This window comes from Cyprinodon tularosa, unplaced genomic scaffold, assembly GCF_016077235.1.
Source record: "Cyprinodon tularosa strain WSP-4 unplaced genomic scaffold, ASM1607723v1 ctg886, whole genome shotgun sequence".
In the NCBI taxonomy this organism is placed as follows: Eukaryota; Metazoa; Chordata; class Actinopteri; order Cyprinodontiformes; family Cyprinodontidae; genus Cyprinodon; species Cyprinodon tularosa.
Window position 1 is genome coordinate 19,906 of NW_024039658.1, and position 17,513 is coordinate 37,418.

Consider the following 17,513-nt stretch of genomic DNA (forward strand, 5'->3'; position numbering starts at 1 on the left):
AATAATGTAGTTTATCTAATGTTTTTCTTTCCATACTTCTTATTTTTAACAGAAGCCTGTTAAAGGTTCAGGAATAAAACAGTGCTGCCCAAGGTGCTGTAACTCTAAACCGTAAGACCTGCTACAGCGACGCACATGCTCACGCACAGAGCTGTAATATTTTTGGTTGATGTAATTCTTATAGGTGCAGTTTATTTAAAACATTTTTGCTCATACTTAGACAGGGACAGGGAAACTGGTTTTATGAGCATTAGAAATGTATACCTAAATAACAGGTTTGACGTCGGGGGACAGATGATGCAAATCTCTGCAGGACTGTGCTTCTTTGCATAATACCTGCGCTCACTCTGTTATTGTTACTCTATGCCTCTATACCAAAGTTCTCTCTCTCTTGTCCTCAGACACAATTCAAATTCCCCTTCTTAAGATTACAATGTTTTTTTAATGGTGAGTCAGATTTAGATCGAGAAGCAGGCACATCACATAAACAAAGTGAAAACAAACACATTTATCTGCTAATCAACCTTTAGAGACTTTTAAGGGTTCTGTGGAGGTTTGAACGATCTGACTGTCTCTTTCTTTCTCTCTCTGCCCCTGGAGATCCCAGGATCCAGTTGCAGATGTGTTTAACTTTATTGCTGTTGGATTCAAATTCGGCTCTAATTTGATTTTCATAACATGTGTTATGATGACGGAGTTGTGTTATTTTAACTGCAATTTTTCAATTTTGTTACTGTTGTTTCCGGTTATTTGAGTATGAGTAAACACACTGCCTTTAATAGGGCTATAAAAGAAAAAAAATGTGAGAACCATTGCATTAGGTCAAAATAGAGATATGTTCAGATCAGAAGAGTATGCAAATCTTGGCTAAAACCGGACAAAACAACAAAACACTTAAAAGAGTTAACCAATTTATTCAGAAAGAAAAAAACACTGTGAGCCAGTGTGTGATATATTCACAGATAAGAGCTGTTTTAGCAGGGATGTAGTATACATTAAATAAAACTACATTACACAATGAAGGCTGTGGAGAACAATGAATGTAAATATTACAACAACATACATAAAATGGTGGCGTACATGATTTCCACACTGAGTAATAAACATAAGTGCAACTAAAGACATTAGGAGCTTATTCACCATTTAATAGCAACTTAAACTGTGCTGAAGAAAACTGAGCATCATCAAAACTACTAAATGACGAGTGCAGAGGCAGCAGACACACTGAACTCACAACCAATTTTTAAAAAAGCACTTTGATACATCAGGATTTTTAGGTGGGGATTGATGTTAGAACAGTTTTGGTAACATTGCACAGCCTGAAATGTCTTCTTCGCTCAAAAATGCAACATTAGACTTATTTACCTGTTTTATATTTTAATGATTGATTGTATATCTAAATTCCTACAAATTGAAATTCTAATTATAAATAGCAATGTAGTAACAGTTTGAACTAAAAAGTTGTCTTTGTGAGAAAACAGTGTAAACAACAATAGGGAAAAATACCATCAGGCAAATGTTTTCTTTTTAATTATTTTATTTTATTTAACACTGTGTGTTAACATCCCTGTGTTGCATCAGGTGAAATTGTAGGGGCATTAGCTTCTTATATGAAGTTATCATTGTTGTGTATTGATAATCATATTATCTGCACTAAGAACCTTTTAGTCTAAACATTTCATTTGCTACACTTTTATTCAATTTTCAATTCAAATGTTTATGGCATGTGAAAGTAAAATGGGAAAATCACTGCATTTAAAATTTAATAACATAACTTTAACCTAATTTCAGAAAAAAAGCTGTTTTCTTGCTGCCCCTATATCAATTAAATAAGGATGATTATTCCCAAAGTCATTATGTTGTTTAACCATATACTTTACTATACCTATAAAACCTGACAGTTTCTACCAGTTGATGTTGGTTTTCCTATAAACAAATAAAATTAAAGAGACCAAAAACTATATAAACTTTACCTGATGCAGTCTTTATAAATGCACTAAAGAAACTTGGAATATTACCCAGAATGTTGACTATATATTACACTAGCGCTGAAAACTGTCCCCAGTAAATATTCCATGAATATTTGATGCTGTCATCTATACTGTCATTCCCTGCTATTTTCAGACAGGTTTAGAAAGATTAAGAAAGACAGCTTCCATTATAGAAAAAAAAATACAGTTGAATATATAAATGTTACATGGTGAGGCTTAAAGTCTTTTTGTGCAAAAAATGTATTATAACCTGTTCAATATTCTGAAACATAATTATACTGGATAATTTCCTAAACTCACTTTGGGATTAGTCAGATGGTTGACCTGTCTTTGCCTTCCCCTGTAACTTACAAGTCATGTAGATATAACTTTAACAATTTTGTTTCTATACTTAAAGGGGCACAGCCACTTCATATGCATATACAAAAAAGACCAAAAAACTATTTGCTCATGATAAATTAGGATTATATATATCAAGCGTCCATTCAGACCTTTCAGAGCCTAAATAGAATTTAAGCGCTGGACACAATAAGCAGACATAAAAAGACAATTACTCCCCCAGAACTGTCAGAAAGCCAGATGGCGACAATGAGTGCAGCTACTAAATGAAGCCTGAACGAAACCAACCCTCCTGCAATGCCTTTGTAGTTCAATATCAACCAGTATTAATTAAATAAACCGATCTATAACACGTTTAAGTCAATCCTCCCTAGAGGCTAAAAACTTTGAATTGACATGAATGCTGATCCCACTAAACATAAGATGTTTAATGGACTAGCCATGTCTAACATGATAACAGATATAAAGTGTCAATGTTGAGATGTTAAGATCATGATCTACTGTATATTTTTTATTGGTTAATGACCTCTTATGGATGTCATCATGTTGTGCAAATAAGGTCAATGTTTCGATATTACACTTACCTTTTCTTTGGATGTGATAAAGACATCAAATAACACTGATAAAACACATTAAATAACCAGGGAGATTCTTTCTTTAATTAATTTAACACACCCACTACCCAAAGACACTTCTATATGATATCTTTTCTAGTTTGCCTTTGCACTTCTAATTTTGATCCCTTGAAAGTGATAAAAAAAATTCCAGTTGAGACGTCTCTGATTGGCTGAAGAACCATGTAAACATGACATTCGTGTGCGGCTCAACTGGCTACACTCAGCAAACTAACACCCAGTCAAGATTTCCAGTAAGTTTTTTTCTTTTTTTTGGCATTTTGTTTTCTCGGTTTTGTTAATTTCATGTAACTCTTTTACACTGTAGTTCTAAATGACTTATATCAGGTGCTGACACGAGTAAATGTGGTTGAAGTATTAAAATCATTGAATGCAGTCTAAAAAATGAGGCGCCAGAATGTTATCTGCATATATCTATGCATAGGTGTAGAGTATCTAAGTAAAAAGACTTTGTCATCTGAAAATATTTCAGGCATTTTTGCAGGATTAGTGATGCAAGTAGAAGTCCCAGTCACTCACTGCACACAGGAAAATAGTATTGGTACATTTAGGGATTAAATTTAAAAGTGATTGCACAATGTACTGTTACATAGCAGTCGTTTTTGATGTATATATCCAATCTCCTCATAGGTCAAATATGACAAACTTTTAAGAGTACTGTTTGTTTGTCTTTTCAGAAAATTATGGTCTGTGGACTCTCAGATGCGAGTTGAATAATACAGAATTAATCTTCATTTTATTTGTTCAGTTATAAAAAACACATACAGTGTATGATAATTAGTGAAAAATATCCAAAACCAAAATTACTACCAACTAAACATAAACTGAGCTATTTTATTCACATGTATGAATGCCAATTGCACTAAGAATACATCAAGTTCTGCCTGTTTTCCAGGTTATAAATGCCGCTCTCACTCTGGCTGCTCGGCCTCAAAGCAAGGTGGCCCAGGACAATATGGACGTGTTCAAGGATCAGTGGGAGAAGCAAGTTCGTATTCTGACTGAGGCAGTGGACGACATCACATCTGTGGATGACTTCCTTTCTGTGTCAGGTAAAGAGCAGGAAGTATTAATTCTAGGGTAGGCTATATCAGGGAGTTTATTTAGAAAGAGAAAATGCCTAAGAATGTCAAACCTTGGAAATTAGGAAAAACAGGCATACAACTCTTTCATATTTGTTAACTTTCATCTTAATGTAGATAATTTTGTAGAACATCTAGTTAAATCTGTGTTGGGATGGACAGTCCTTCTCTATTACAGAATGGTGTTTATTACTTTTGTTGAGACATCATTGTCATAACTTTTCACTTTAACTGCACGAAAAAAAAATGCACAACATAAATGCCACTATTTGATGCTTTGTACAACCTTACAGCTTTAAAACAATTTATGTCTGCAGCTTGAGAACATGAAACCTAACTTTTTAACCTAACAATTGAAATATTTGTTAGCTTAATCAAAAGTATGTCGGGCTGCCTCTAGTTATAACCCCCAACCATTTGGCACGCCAAAATGAGGGAGTAATCGTGGTGCTGACAGAGGTCCTGTATGTGGTGAAATGAGAGGAAGTGATACCATAAATTAGTTGTTGCCACACTATTTAAGTAGCACTCATAAAATGAAGTAGTTGTGATTTAAATATATGATATGGATTGCATCGCGTAGCTTCTTGCGCTTGGAGTTTTATGACATTTCTCTCAAAACACATAGCAGCCTAGCAAAACCAGAGAAGAATTGCATATGTCTCAGTATTACATGCATATTATTTTCCTTGAGGCAGCATTTCTTGTTACATCTTCAACACAGTGAGTAGCAATAGTGTAAAAGGTGTAAAAGGCATTATATTCAAAAAAAAAATTTCTACATTTACTCAATGGAGAGATGTGATAATCTACAAACATTCTTTTACAAACATATTGCATAAACAGAAAAATTGGTTTAACTGAGAAAAATTCTAACTCCAGATAGATTAGGGGTTTTCTAGGGAGAAAAAATAAGGCTTGGATTTTGTCCTTTTTCTCCAGAGAACCACATCCTTGAGGACGTTAACAAATGTGTAATTGCCCTGCAAGAGGGAGATGTGGACACTCTTGATCGAACTGCTGGAGCCATTCGTGGAAGAGCTGCCCGCGTGGTCCACATCATTAATGCTGAGATGGAAAACTACGAACCTGGGGTCTACACTGAGCGTGTCCTGGAGTCCATCAAACTCCTGTCTGAAACTGGTTAGTATATAACAGTGGTATTGCACACGAGGGCTTTGTTGAACATGTTGTCACTGCATCATAGCATCTGTCATTTACCTGCACCTTACCTTTGCAATAAGGTGTTTGGTAAATCTTACCCTTTTGGATTTCTTTTTGTGTTAATCTAACACCGAGTCAAACGAACGTCTGCAGTCTAACACCTGCTTTAGCTTTTTTGGCGTCATCTGGCTGGATGCTCAGTTTCCCACATTATGATTATTGTCTTGGACTCAACTGCTAGATGCTGCTTGTGAGCCCCTCAAAAAGTTCTATCTCCTGTCCATTTTTCAATCGTTATTTCTTTTCTCACACTCTGCAGTCTCAGGACTTATTTTGAAATACCCAATTTTATCTCTGTAGTAGGCAGGATAGAATGAACTAATCCCTTCAGTCTCAACTGAAATGCAGACTTTTCAGTTTTGGTCCAGGCTTTACTTCCTCCAGTGTTGTAGACTTTGAAGGAAACCTGCTGGGAATTACTGCAGATTTCAACATTTTCCACCAAAAGGGTTTTACTACAGACCATTAAGTTAATAAAACCTCAACTATGTAAATATTAATACTCAAATTCTCATTAAATTGTGAGCAGGAGAAACGGAAATGGAACAAATTTTTTGTTTTCTTTTTTTTTTTTGGCAAAAACAAATACTGCAGTTCCCTGCAGCATGATGTAAATTGGCAAGCATTGGAAAATACTTCATGTATGACACAATCCTGATTGTAATTTAATGGACACTTTTTTCAACTCAACTTATTTCTCTTGAATTATGCGTTATCTTTTTGTGATTGATACTAAACATCTAAAGTCAACTGCCAAATATGCTAGTGATATATTTTCCATGCTATTTTTATGAATGTTTGTTCGTTACTGTTTTACTGGCCCTGATGACAAGATAACGAGTTGGTATCTCCAAACTATCGCCACATTACTTGTTATACTAATCCTTAATCTAACCTTATTTAAAATAGTAATACTTTTCTACCTTAGTTTGTAAAATATCCAGGGTTGTCATGTTTTTATCAAGTTGGCATACAATGATTACTGTATTTCTTCACTCCATAAAATGTAACAAAGAAATATTTCTAAATAATTGAATGCTTTTATAGCATTATAAACTGAACTTAATGTTCATTTTGCTCTGGGTCATTTTTATATGAAATTGTGCTTTGTATGAAAGCATAACTAATTTTAATCAGATCTTAATAGGCCACTTACCAAGTTATTATATGGAGGCGATTCTATAAAGTAAAACATGCACACCCACATAGAGGAAAGGATGTTACTGTCATATGTGGAACACTGTTTGTGGGGAATTATGTTCCAAGATCCAAGAAAAAACAAATAAAATCTGAATGAGGAGATTTTATTAGCACAGAACAGATCCCTGGGTGCATGAAGAAACCTTCAAACTGTACCACATTGCCTTTGTGTAATCAGCTGTATATCTGGGAAGAGAAGCACACTTTTCAGGTGCAGTGGAGCATATTTGCACGCAACTAAAGACTTTTTTAGCTTAAGGGAAGAGTATTATAGAGATCACTACAAGTCAGTGTTAGAATAAGGAAAATGACTCTTTTTAAAAAACAAAGGCCTACTTATACTGATTATCTGCTCCTACTTATATATCTTATAGTAACATGGGGTTGCCAAACATTAAAGTGCTTTGGGGTCTGAAGTTTAGAGTTGTTGATACTTAGTAATTCATAAAATTAGATCACTTACCATGATTTTGTTTTTGGATATGTTATATATACTTTCGTAAGTCTGTTCAGCAGTCCATGGTAGGCACATAAAGGATATGGGATTATTAAAAATGTGCAACATTTAATAAAAAGCTGTGATTGAGGACAACAGAGTTTAACTTTTAAAGTTAAACACTGTGGAAGTTTTCCTTTATATTTGTGAATTGATCTTTTCTTCTCCCACCACTATATTCCATACTGTAAATCTGCTGGGAAGAGTGCAATCTCTTCTGCCATCACCTATTTGTTTTGCAGTATCAGAAAAAAGGAATTAAAGAATGAGAAAATAAAGGCTGGCCAGTCTGGGGACTTTTCTGGAGCATTTATGATGATACAAAGAAGAGTTCTTCATAAAAGGAAGAACATTATGAACAACCTTTAGCCTCCTCTTCACCACATGCTCATAAAAAAATCTGTCTTCATACAGAGTCTTTGTCAGTTTTACAGCATCAATACTGACCACAATTCAAGTCAGTGTATTTATAGCCTCAATTGACAACACGTCATCTTAAGACACTTTACAGAGACAATTCTATCAGATCATACAGTCAGATTAACCCAGCATCATCAAGTCATTAACTGCAGGATTCGTTCCTCCTGGATGAGCATGTGCTGACACTAGCATGCATTCAGAGACACAGTAGAGGAAAATCTCCCTTTTAGAAGGAAAAAAACATCAAGCAGAAACAGGCTCACTACAGAACTCTGTTGCCACAGCCGCAACCATGTAAAACTACATGAAGAAGAGTATATAAAAAAAGCATCTAGTTTATGTTACTATGTTTAATTTTCGTGCAGGTTAAAAAATTTATTTTGTTTTAAAAACTATTAAATGCTGTTTTAGTGTGCAATTATCCAGTTTTAAATATGTTAATTAACTTAAATTAGTTAAAACAATAGATTTTTGTTGATAAATATTATTTATATATATATATAAAAAACAATATAGTAGACATACTGTAAGGTGTCAAATTTTTTAGAAATTTATAGAAAATATTGTCACAATGACTTTGCGATGTTGTTTACATTACAATGTATTCTGGGTAAATTATGATATATGCTAGATCTAGTTCCATCCTACTAAAACAGCACTGACAAATGTTAAAGCTTTTCAATGGGAACCAAAGCAGTTTGATGGCAATATAGTAATCACCCGAGGTAACAACGATGAGGAGGACCAAAAGGAGGAAGAGGGCCGTGTTGGACGAGATGCTAACTAAGATGTAGAGCTATGCTAAAGAGGGCTTCAGTTTCTAAATAAAGCTGCTCATGGTTAGCATCGGAATCAACAAATTTTCTCAGATATATTAGAATATGTGTTATGTAGGGTGACCAGGACACCTTGGAGCAAGGGGGGGATTGGGATCTCTGATCCCATGCATAGAGATGTCTGTGGCATGCACTCACTAACATGATATTTACAGTTGATTTATTAAAAAATGCTTTTCAGTAAAAGTCAACAGCAATAACTGCAATAACAAACGATAATTTTATTCAAAATGTATCTATTAATAATGCTTAACAATTCCTGTGATGAATGAATAGCACAATGAAAGAAACAATGTCTCATCTAAACATCCCTCACTTAACAATAAAAGTTAACAATAACTCTCAACTCCCAATAACAGATGATACTCAGCCTCAGCAATCAACGAAATAATGTCTGTTCTGTAGGCTATTTAAAAAAATAAATTAACAAATGAGCTAATTAACAAAAAATACCTCTTGTGTAGCAAAAATTATTCAAAATGTACCAAAAACGAACAAACATATCAATAGACTATCTTTACTTTCCGTGTCCAGGTGGCTTTTCAGATCCCTTACACCTCCATTGTACACAGAGACATATGTGCACAAGGCCTCCCATTTGTCTCGACCTGGTCCGAAAGCTGGGAAGCTCTTTTGTAAATCGTCGGTAAACAAACATTTGCGCTTTTGCATGTTGTTGGCGTACTGACAGCCACGCAATCTATATTCTATCTATTATCTATTAAGGACAGGGCTGCCCGCACTGACGCGGCTCAGGGATTACGTCACACGCATCGTCGTGCGCAGTGCCCTAGCGTCTGTAAATTTAATGGTCCAGTTAAGGTCATTTAAAAAATCAGGACATTTCCTCACTTTCTAAAAAAAACCCGGAACGGGAAATACGGATATGTCTCGGGAAATACGGACGTTTGGTCACCCTATGTTATGAAACAAAAAGATGCTTCACTTTCACCATAAGCAGTTGGTCATTAAATTCCGATTTGACTTTGATTTCACTTTTAGCTTTCACTAACAGTTTTAGCTCTAGCTAATATAGTAAACAGTAGATCACAAGTATAGCAGCTCATGAAAACTCTGAGGCAGCTACGCAGTACGGCATTGTTTAAATTTACACCACTCAATTACATTAGTTATGTAATTATGAGGCAAGGTGCACCCTAGACAGGTCGCCAGTCCATTGGAAGGCAACACAGAGACAAACAGGACAAACAACCATTCACGCACACACTCACACCTAAGGAGAATTTAGAGAAGCCAATCAGCTTAACAGTCATGTTTTTGACTGCAGGAGGAAGACAGAGTACCCGGAGAGAACCCATGCATGCCCAGGGAAAACATGCAAACTTCATGCAGAAAGACCCTGGGCCAGAAATCGAACCTGTAAACTTCTTGCTGCAAGGCAGCAGTGCTACCCGCTGCATCAATGAGCCGCCCAATTGCAATTAATCCCATTTTAATCAGACATCCTACTGACAAAATAAATAAACAACTTTTAAATTCATTAAATAATCATATGAGCACAGGACGACATATATTTCCTATACTTAATTTTTATTCACGTTATTGAGCGTTGAAAGTTATGATCAAGTTTTATTTAGGAAAAATAAATATGTAATGCAACTTCTTTGAATAAACACTTCTGTTGAAGTGTGATTAGTATATATATATATATATATGCAGGTAAGAGAATGTATAATCAAAATAAATATATAAAAACAATGCATACAATATAGCCTGCAAGAGTTTTAAATTTGCACTAAGCAGAAGATAAATATCCATTTCAAATAATAACAGAACTATGCAGTTCATCTCTGCATGAAGGATTGGTTAACAATTGCTATTCAATGTGCAGCATTTGGTTCAATAAAACATTTGCCACTGAGGCTACTGTTTCTCACTAAGCCAGTTTCTAACACAAATAATCCGTATTCCTGGCCCTTGCTCCTTCTTAACTGCCAGGACTATTTGGATGGTATTTAATATGGCGACCGTGGAGGGACTTCTGTCATAAATTAGATGTCCATACTGAGTGGAGGTACTCAGATTGAGCCCAAAGTTTTTAGTTAAACCCCCAGTGGAACAACTCCTGTGGTGCTGTGTGTCAGCTTTACGGATGTACAAGAAACAGCAAGTATAAAGGTTGCCGTTTGGATTTCAGTATATGAGAAAATACAATTAACTGCTTTAAAATGTCTAAGTAAAAGTCACAAATTTGGATACAGCTGCGTTTAAATTGCAAAGCCCTTCAGACTTCTCTTTGCCAAGAAAATAATGACCAGTTGATATAAAGAAGTTTGTAGTGTTTTTGCTATGCATGTTATGGTTATAAACATTTATTTAAATTCATTGTTTTATACGATATTGCTCTGAAATTATAGGAAACACATTTTTGGTCTCTAAAGACTTCCTTACTAGTTTTGATGACAGGCTTCGGTCTGCATCAGGGGCATTCAGAACATGTCAGGTATAGCTTTAGAGACAAAAATGGTGTGTTTTACAAAATAACTTTAAGGTTATGGTTAAAAAGAGCTGCAAAGCATAGATATATCAGTTTGAGTATGTTTTTTCTGTGTTTTAATTTGACCATTTCTACTTCAATCCCTGCTGTGTTGGAGCTCCATTTTTCAATAATTATAGTTATTGTTTAAGATAAACACTGCAGGGAGTCTAATTATTGGATGTAATCATTAACCTCTTTATGTTGAAGCTTCGTGGCTTAATGCTTTTTTAAGGGCTTGACTACATTCTGCCATTAATCACATTTGGGTAAAAAGACATGGAAGTGTGTTTAAGGAATAAATGCAAGCCTTACCTTTAGAAAACTACTAAATGTTAGTTTTTGTAAACTTGCAAACCTTTGGCATCTATTAAGAGCCGAAAACCTAAAAAGTTAATGCTCAGCGAAGGCAGAAGATAAGGAAATTTGACTGGATATTGGGGAAGTCTGATCATTGAAGATGGAAAATAGAAATGGTTGCTATGTTTATATTAAGACGGTTTATGGCCAACTGAAGATAAGGTACAAACTGCATGTAATAAAAGCCTTATTTTATATTGTTAGGGGCAAGATTTTATTTTTACACGGGGATTCTGGGGATCTTAGTATTTAGAATCTGTGAATTTTAAATACTGAGCAATAAAAAATGGCAATCACCAAAACAATACATGCTTTATAAATGTAGTATCGGGCTAAGGATTTTTTTTTTTTTATACAGTCTTCTATAATGATACAGTCTTTATAACTGTGTGTTTAAAAAAAAAAAAAGACTAAGCATAGAAAAGAAACAAGAAAAAAGAAAAACACATTTTGCTTTCCTTACAAAGATTTCTGCTCCCTGAAAGCATTGCTTAAATTGCCTAAAAGTATACTCGAACATGCCCTTTAAAAATGTACTGTCACAAACAGCAGACAAAACAGAGGCAGTGGATGAAAGGAAATAAGTCATTTATCCATTACCAGTCTAGAAGAATAAAATCCAACCACTATCACTCCTGTAAACCAAAAAGTAGAACATCTTCTGACAGGCCATTTTACTCTGTCCACCCCGCCCCTCCCCCTCTTTCTGTTCTACTTTCTACTTTGCCATCCTCCCTGCTCCAGTTTCTACCTCTCCCATTAAAGCCCATTTAGCGAGGCGGTATATCTGTTGTTTCGCTCGTTACTTTCATCTGCCGGGATAATTGAGAGACACAATCAGCTCCCCTCCCTATTAGCTGATAAGTCACAAACAGCATTCGGTGAGTCACGTGCTCTCAGAAAGCCATCTGTCTTCTGGCGCTTAGCTCCACTATAATGGACTACTTACACTGTTGGGAATACAGTATTTTAAGCATATTCTGATCTGTTATAGTGTAATTCAGTTTAATTGATTAGGGTAATTAATTGATAGCATGTCATGGCAATATCTGATGAACACTTGATGTACATTTTGTACAACCATAATCGTGTCACATACTTTGACTTGATAGTTGTGCGGCTGTCCTATTAATTCTGCTGGAAGCTTTCATGTAGTTTCAATACTCAGCAAGGTATGAAAGCTTTATGTCAGCATTACTGTGAACAACAAATGGAGAACTGTTAATGAAGCAACATTATATTGATTCACCTCTGATTTGAGTTCATCACGTATTTGTTGTTTTTAGGGGTTTACATAATGAAGGAAGTTAAGTGGTTTTCCTTTATCAGTCTAACACAGTACCTGAATGTTCCTACAAAGATGAGATACTGTACATCTTCGTAATTATCTTCTAAGTTTGCTCAATTTGAGAATTTGTTCAACTAGAAAATTAAAACAGTTTGAAGCCTGTTTCGCAAACAGAAAAAGAAGCCAAAAGTTATCCAATAGATTCTTGCAAAGTCATTCATACCCATTAAACTGTTTTCAAATTTTAGATGCTGCAACCACAAACTTTATTGAAATTTTAGAATTTTTGTCATCCACTAGCATACAACAGTACATTTTGAAGTTAAATTACATAAATGTTTTTTTTTTTTTTTTTTTGCTAAAGGTTATGTCCTTTTGTATTTACCCTATTTGAGAAAATCATTGCACAACCCCCTGATGCAATTACATTTGTAAGTTTCCTGGGATATGTCTCTACCATCTTTGCACATCTAATGACTAGATAGAAAACATCAATTTAAAAATCTCTGGGGCTATCATACTCCTGGAAGGTCAACCTCTTTCCAAGTATTTTGCAGCTTGTGAGATGTCTTACTTCCAGGATTAGCCCATGTGTGATATCATCCATCTAAAACTCAGCTGGACGGATTTGGTTTTTCCTGCTGAAAAAAAGCATCCCCATGATACTAAAATGATTTTCCACCACACATAAACATTAAGGCCCTTTTTTTTTACTTATTTTTATTTCAGCTTCATCTAGGGAAGTGGTGGCCTAGTGGTTAGACAGCAACATCATGGAGATGCTGGAAATTCAGCCAGTTCAAAACTTAGAATATCACTCTAGAATGCTCCCTTAACCCCATGCAAAGCATATAAATCTAGTAATTACATTTATTTTTTATTTCAACAATGTCTTTATTCTTGCTTTATTTTGATTGGACCAAATTAGAATAGACAACAGCAAATATTTTTTTGTGTGTACAGATTTCCCACCTCAGATATAGATATTTGTAGTTCTACTAGAAGCCGTTTAGTGTAGGTGACAGTCATGTGGAGATGTTTAAAGTTGCATGATGCTCTCACATTCTTAGATTATGAAATAAACATTGTGATGATAGAAGATGAAATCTTGGAATACTTTTTTATGACCTAAATGCAATATAATCTGCACCACAAATCTGTGTGTTTAATTCTTTACTCTTTGTGGAGCTTTAATGCTCTTTAAATGACTCTCTGAGATGTTCAGAAAACAGCTGTATTAATACTTAAATGAAACTGCCCACAGGTAAACTCTGTTTACCAGGTTAATGAGTTTTAGATTTCTAGAGCACAGTTGGTTGAACTAAATTTTTAGTTGAGCAATTAAGGACAAAAGTCAATTTATTACAGTCATTGTATAATCATTCTAGAATTGCATTTTTTTAAACTATTTTTAAACTAAAAATTATTTAATTTAAAATGATGTATTACTTGGCCAAAACAACTGGCCCCTTGGTAAGGGATGCGGGAGGAAAGCATACCGCCACCAGGTCGGGTTCGGCCACTCCGTCCCCGGCCGCCAGTGTTGCTGGACAAGCCCCGGAGCTCACGGCTCTGTTCGAATGCCCGGTCCGGTCCGGTCAGCGGCTGCAATTGCTGCACCAAAAACACTGCTTCCCAGATGGTGCACATGGTCTTTTAACAGTAAATATAAATCCTCTATAAAATGTGAACATAAAAAGGGAGTCTCAATATATCTGTTTCTTTAGCACATTTATTGATTGATATCCTACGCGAGTCCCTTTAAAGCAGTCTAAGCAAAATTATTTGACATATAAACAACATTGTATTTTTTCATCCATGAAACTAATATCCCTGGGGTTTTAATTGACCAATGTATACCCCACTTAGTAAACATACAATATGTCTTGGAGATGAGAATATTTAGTCTTATCTTACTTGTACCCCACTTGTGTAAAAGAGACTACTGTATGTACAGCATAGTCACTTAATTTAAAAATGTGTACTAAAGAGGCTGATTTGTCAGGCTGAGCTCTTTCTGAGAAAAATCTTGTAGGTATCAAAAATACTTTTTATTCAGCTCTCATATTTATTAAGAAAGTCCAGGAATCCAACCCCGGACCTTTTTGCTGCAAGGCAACAGTGCTACAGATTTCAGTTCATTTTCATTTAGAAAAGAATGTTTTAACAATCCCTTTTATTTGATTTGACTTTATCAGTATACACTTGTCATAGCCCCAGTACATGATTTACTAGGTGGTCAAGGGGTTCTGAGAAAGGCATCAGAAAGAGGTTTAGATATTGACGATAAAGATTTACCATGTCAAGCCCTGGGGGCATCAGGAAATTCAACCTGGAAAATCAGATAAATCAAAAATAGCTCCACAGTAACCTGGACTAAATGCAAACACCTGATATCTGTTTAAGGATAACACAACTGTACTTTATTTCAAAGGTATGGAATGTTGCTATCTGATTTATTTGTGATGAAACAAAATAAACCTTTAATTCAAACCCCCTCAACAATGCCATGAACTAGAGGGAAGTTAGCACCACATTTAAAGTCGTAGGGAAGTCATATTTAAATGTAAACATGTATATAAATGTACTGTTTATCAGACAATATTTTCCTAAAAGTTAGAAAATGTGGGGGGAGGGTCATTATCTTATGCAGGCCAGTTAGTTATACGTCAGCTTGTACATCTCAATAGCTAATCATATTTTAACGGTCATCTGTCAATCAAATCTTTTCGGTCATAGGATCTTGATTCATATTCCGCAGCTAATATATGCAACGGTTGAAATAAAAATCATTTACTTTACCATTGAGTTATGTCCCAGTGTTTACGGGAATGGATGTCTGTGTCTTCAGCAGGCGTAGAGCTAACAGAACTGGCAGTATTGCGAGGTAAGGGCTCAAACATGTATGTATGTACGTAAGTCTTCTACACCAAACGAAGCTTCCACCGCCCTGGCGTCCTCTTGCACAACAAATTCATTCCTGCTTTCCTCCTTTAAATAAAAAATTTATGATGGAGGTCACTCATCCACAACCTCCGACACAGAACTGTCCTCCTCTTGCATGTTTCTGCTGTCAATTAGATTTCCTTGACGGTGTCGTTGCAAAGTGCTATTTGGTCCTAATGTAATTTCCCATTGGGTATCTACTTGCACTAAGTTGCCAACTGGTTAGCAAGATGCTTCAGACAAATCGGCCATAGCCAAACGTGCTTGCGAACCTTCTGCAACAACAATTCCGCCCCCTTGATAAACGACAAATCACATTCACTTTATTCACTTGTGTAAAGTCGGGCACGACTCGGGAGAATTCGGAATGCAATGGTTTGAACAGCTGTTTCCCTACAACTTTAAGATCTAGACAGATGCAATTGGTAGACCAGTCAGATCTCCTTCAGGGGGGATATTATTTAAATTTGAAGGATTCAAGTTTCTAATAGAGATTTCTAGTCCAGGAAGCCGCAGCCCCTTTAAACTAGTCTTTCATTGGCTTCACATTTCTCTTTCATTAAAAGCTGTTGTTATTCTCATTCAACTCTTAGTGGTAACATAGTTTGGGGGTGTTTAAGGGCTTATCTGGGCCATAAAGCACTTATTGATCCTCGTGAACGTTTGCCTTCCTCTGCGCCACTCCTTCCTACAACCTGATTTCTATGGATGTGAGCACAGTCAAGTAGAAATCTATAGTCTGGGGTAAATATGATTTAGTGTTGCTGAACAATGAACAAGGATATAGGATCACACACTTTTAGAGGGTACCAAGTCCAATTAACTAGACTCTACCATAAAGAATCAATACCTGTCAAAAAAGATTTCACTAAGCAATCATAGTGATGGTTTCAGTGGAATCCATCTATGCTGCCCACCGTTCTCTAATAATTGTGCAAAGGTAAAACAGTTTTTCCTTACCTGACATGTGTTGTGCATTTGCCCGTCTTTGAGGTTGCTCTTTGTTTTTATGTAATTACCCGGTGTTTATGCTCATGGCAGCTCACGCCAATCACTGACTCCTCCTTATCTTTTCTGACAGCTGCCACACCAACACAATGCTTACAACTGCAGTACTTGCCCTCTGACCTTGTCTCAATTTGCCCATCCCTTCTTTACACATTGAGCTTGGTCTGATTTATGCTCAGGCAGAGCACAGGGAGCCAAGGAGCATTGTGCAAGGCTCCACCATGGATCCCTGACAGTCCACTCGCAGGTCTGGGATTGAAGAGTGTCCTTGAGAGGCTGAAAAATCAATAGCTTAATGGGAAAGTGCTTATGAGTTCTCTCAGTTTACCCCCATCATACTCCTCTTTCTCTGTTACCTGTTTCTACCGAAAGTAACGCTCTATATTTCAAATTATATACTTCTCGAATAGAAAGAGTTTTTTTTTTAAGTTGCTCATTAATGTGAAACCTGGAGAGAGATTAAAATCTGATATACGGTCCATAGTTTGTCACCAGGCCATTTAGAAAAGCTTGGGAGGAGTCACTCCTTGTTATTGCATTGGGCTTGAGAAAATAGGATTTAACTAGGCTTTGGCTGTGAGTAATAACTGATACAGCCACGAGGCCTCCCACATGTCATGCTTGTAAATCAGAGGATCAAGTGCATTAAGGAAATACACCTGGGACTTAAGGAATAGGCATAAAGACACTTAATACTGTCTCCCTTCCGAAAAAAAACTTAAAGACTAGTTTATATATATATATATATATATATATATATACATACACCTTGATTTAAAAAAAAAGTCACTTTATTATGGTATTCATAATTTTGCTCTGAAAGCTGTTACAACCTGCTGAATTTACAAACAGTCCTACAAATATTGAGTGTTATAAACCCTAGGTTGTAATAACCCAACAGGGTTGGTTTGTGTGTTTTATCTGGCATATGTGCTTCTCTCAATGTCTATCAATAACATACCTAATGATGACTTTAACACAAAGGTAATGTACAGTGCTGACCCAGAGTGCACATTTACAGCCCAACTTTTAAGACTTGTGGACAAAGAAGAATCTAGATAACAAAAATCATCTTCAGTAACTGTATAAAATATTACATGGAGTATTGGCTTCGTTGCCGATTATTGGGTCCATGTGGGAATGTTGGCATTGAAAGGGCTAATGTAATCTTTGGTGATCCGACTTTATTGT

At 35.8% G+C, this 17,513-nt stretch overlaps 1 protein-coding gene across 1 annotated transcript in view; it reads left to right on the top strand.

Moving 5' to 3' along the window:
* Nucleotides 1–17,513, top strand: part of LOC119775643 (catenin alpha-2) — an 82,854-nt gene that overhangs the window by 1,112 nt on the left and 64,229 nt on the right. Inside the window, exons 2-3 of the mRNA XM_038273695.1 lie at nt 3,861–4,017; nt 4,990–5,190. Coding sequence (XP_038129623.1) covers nt 3,861–4,017; nt 4,990–5,190 — 358 coding nt within the window. The remainder of the gene's footprint in view (nt 1–3,860; nt 4,018–4,989; nt 5,191–17,513) is intronic.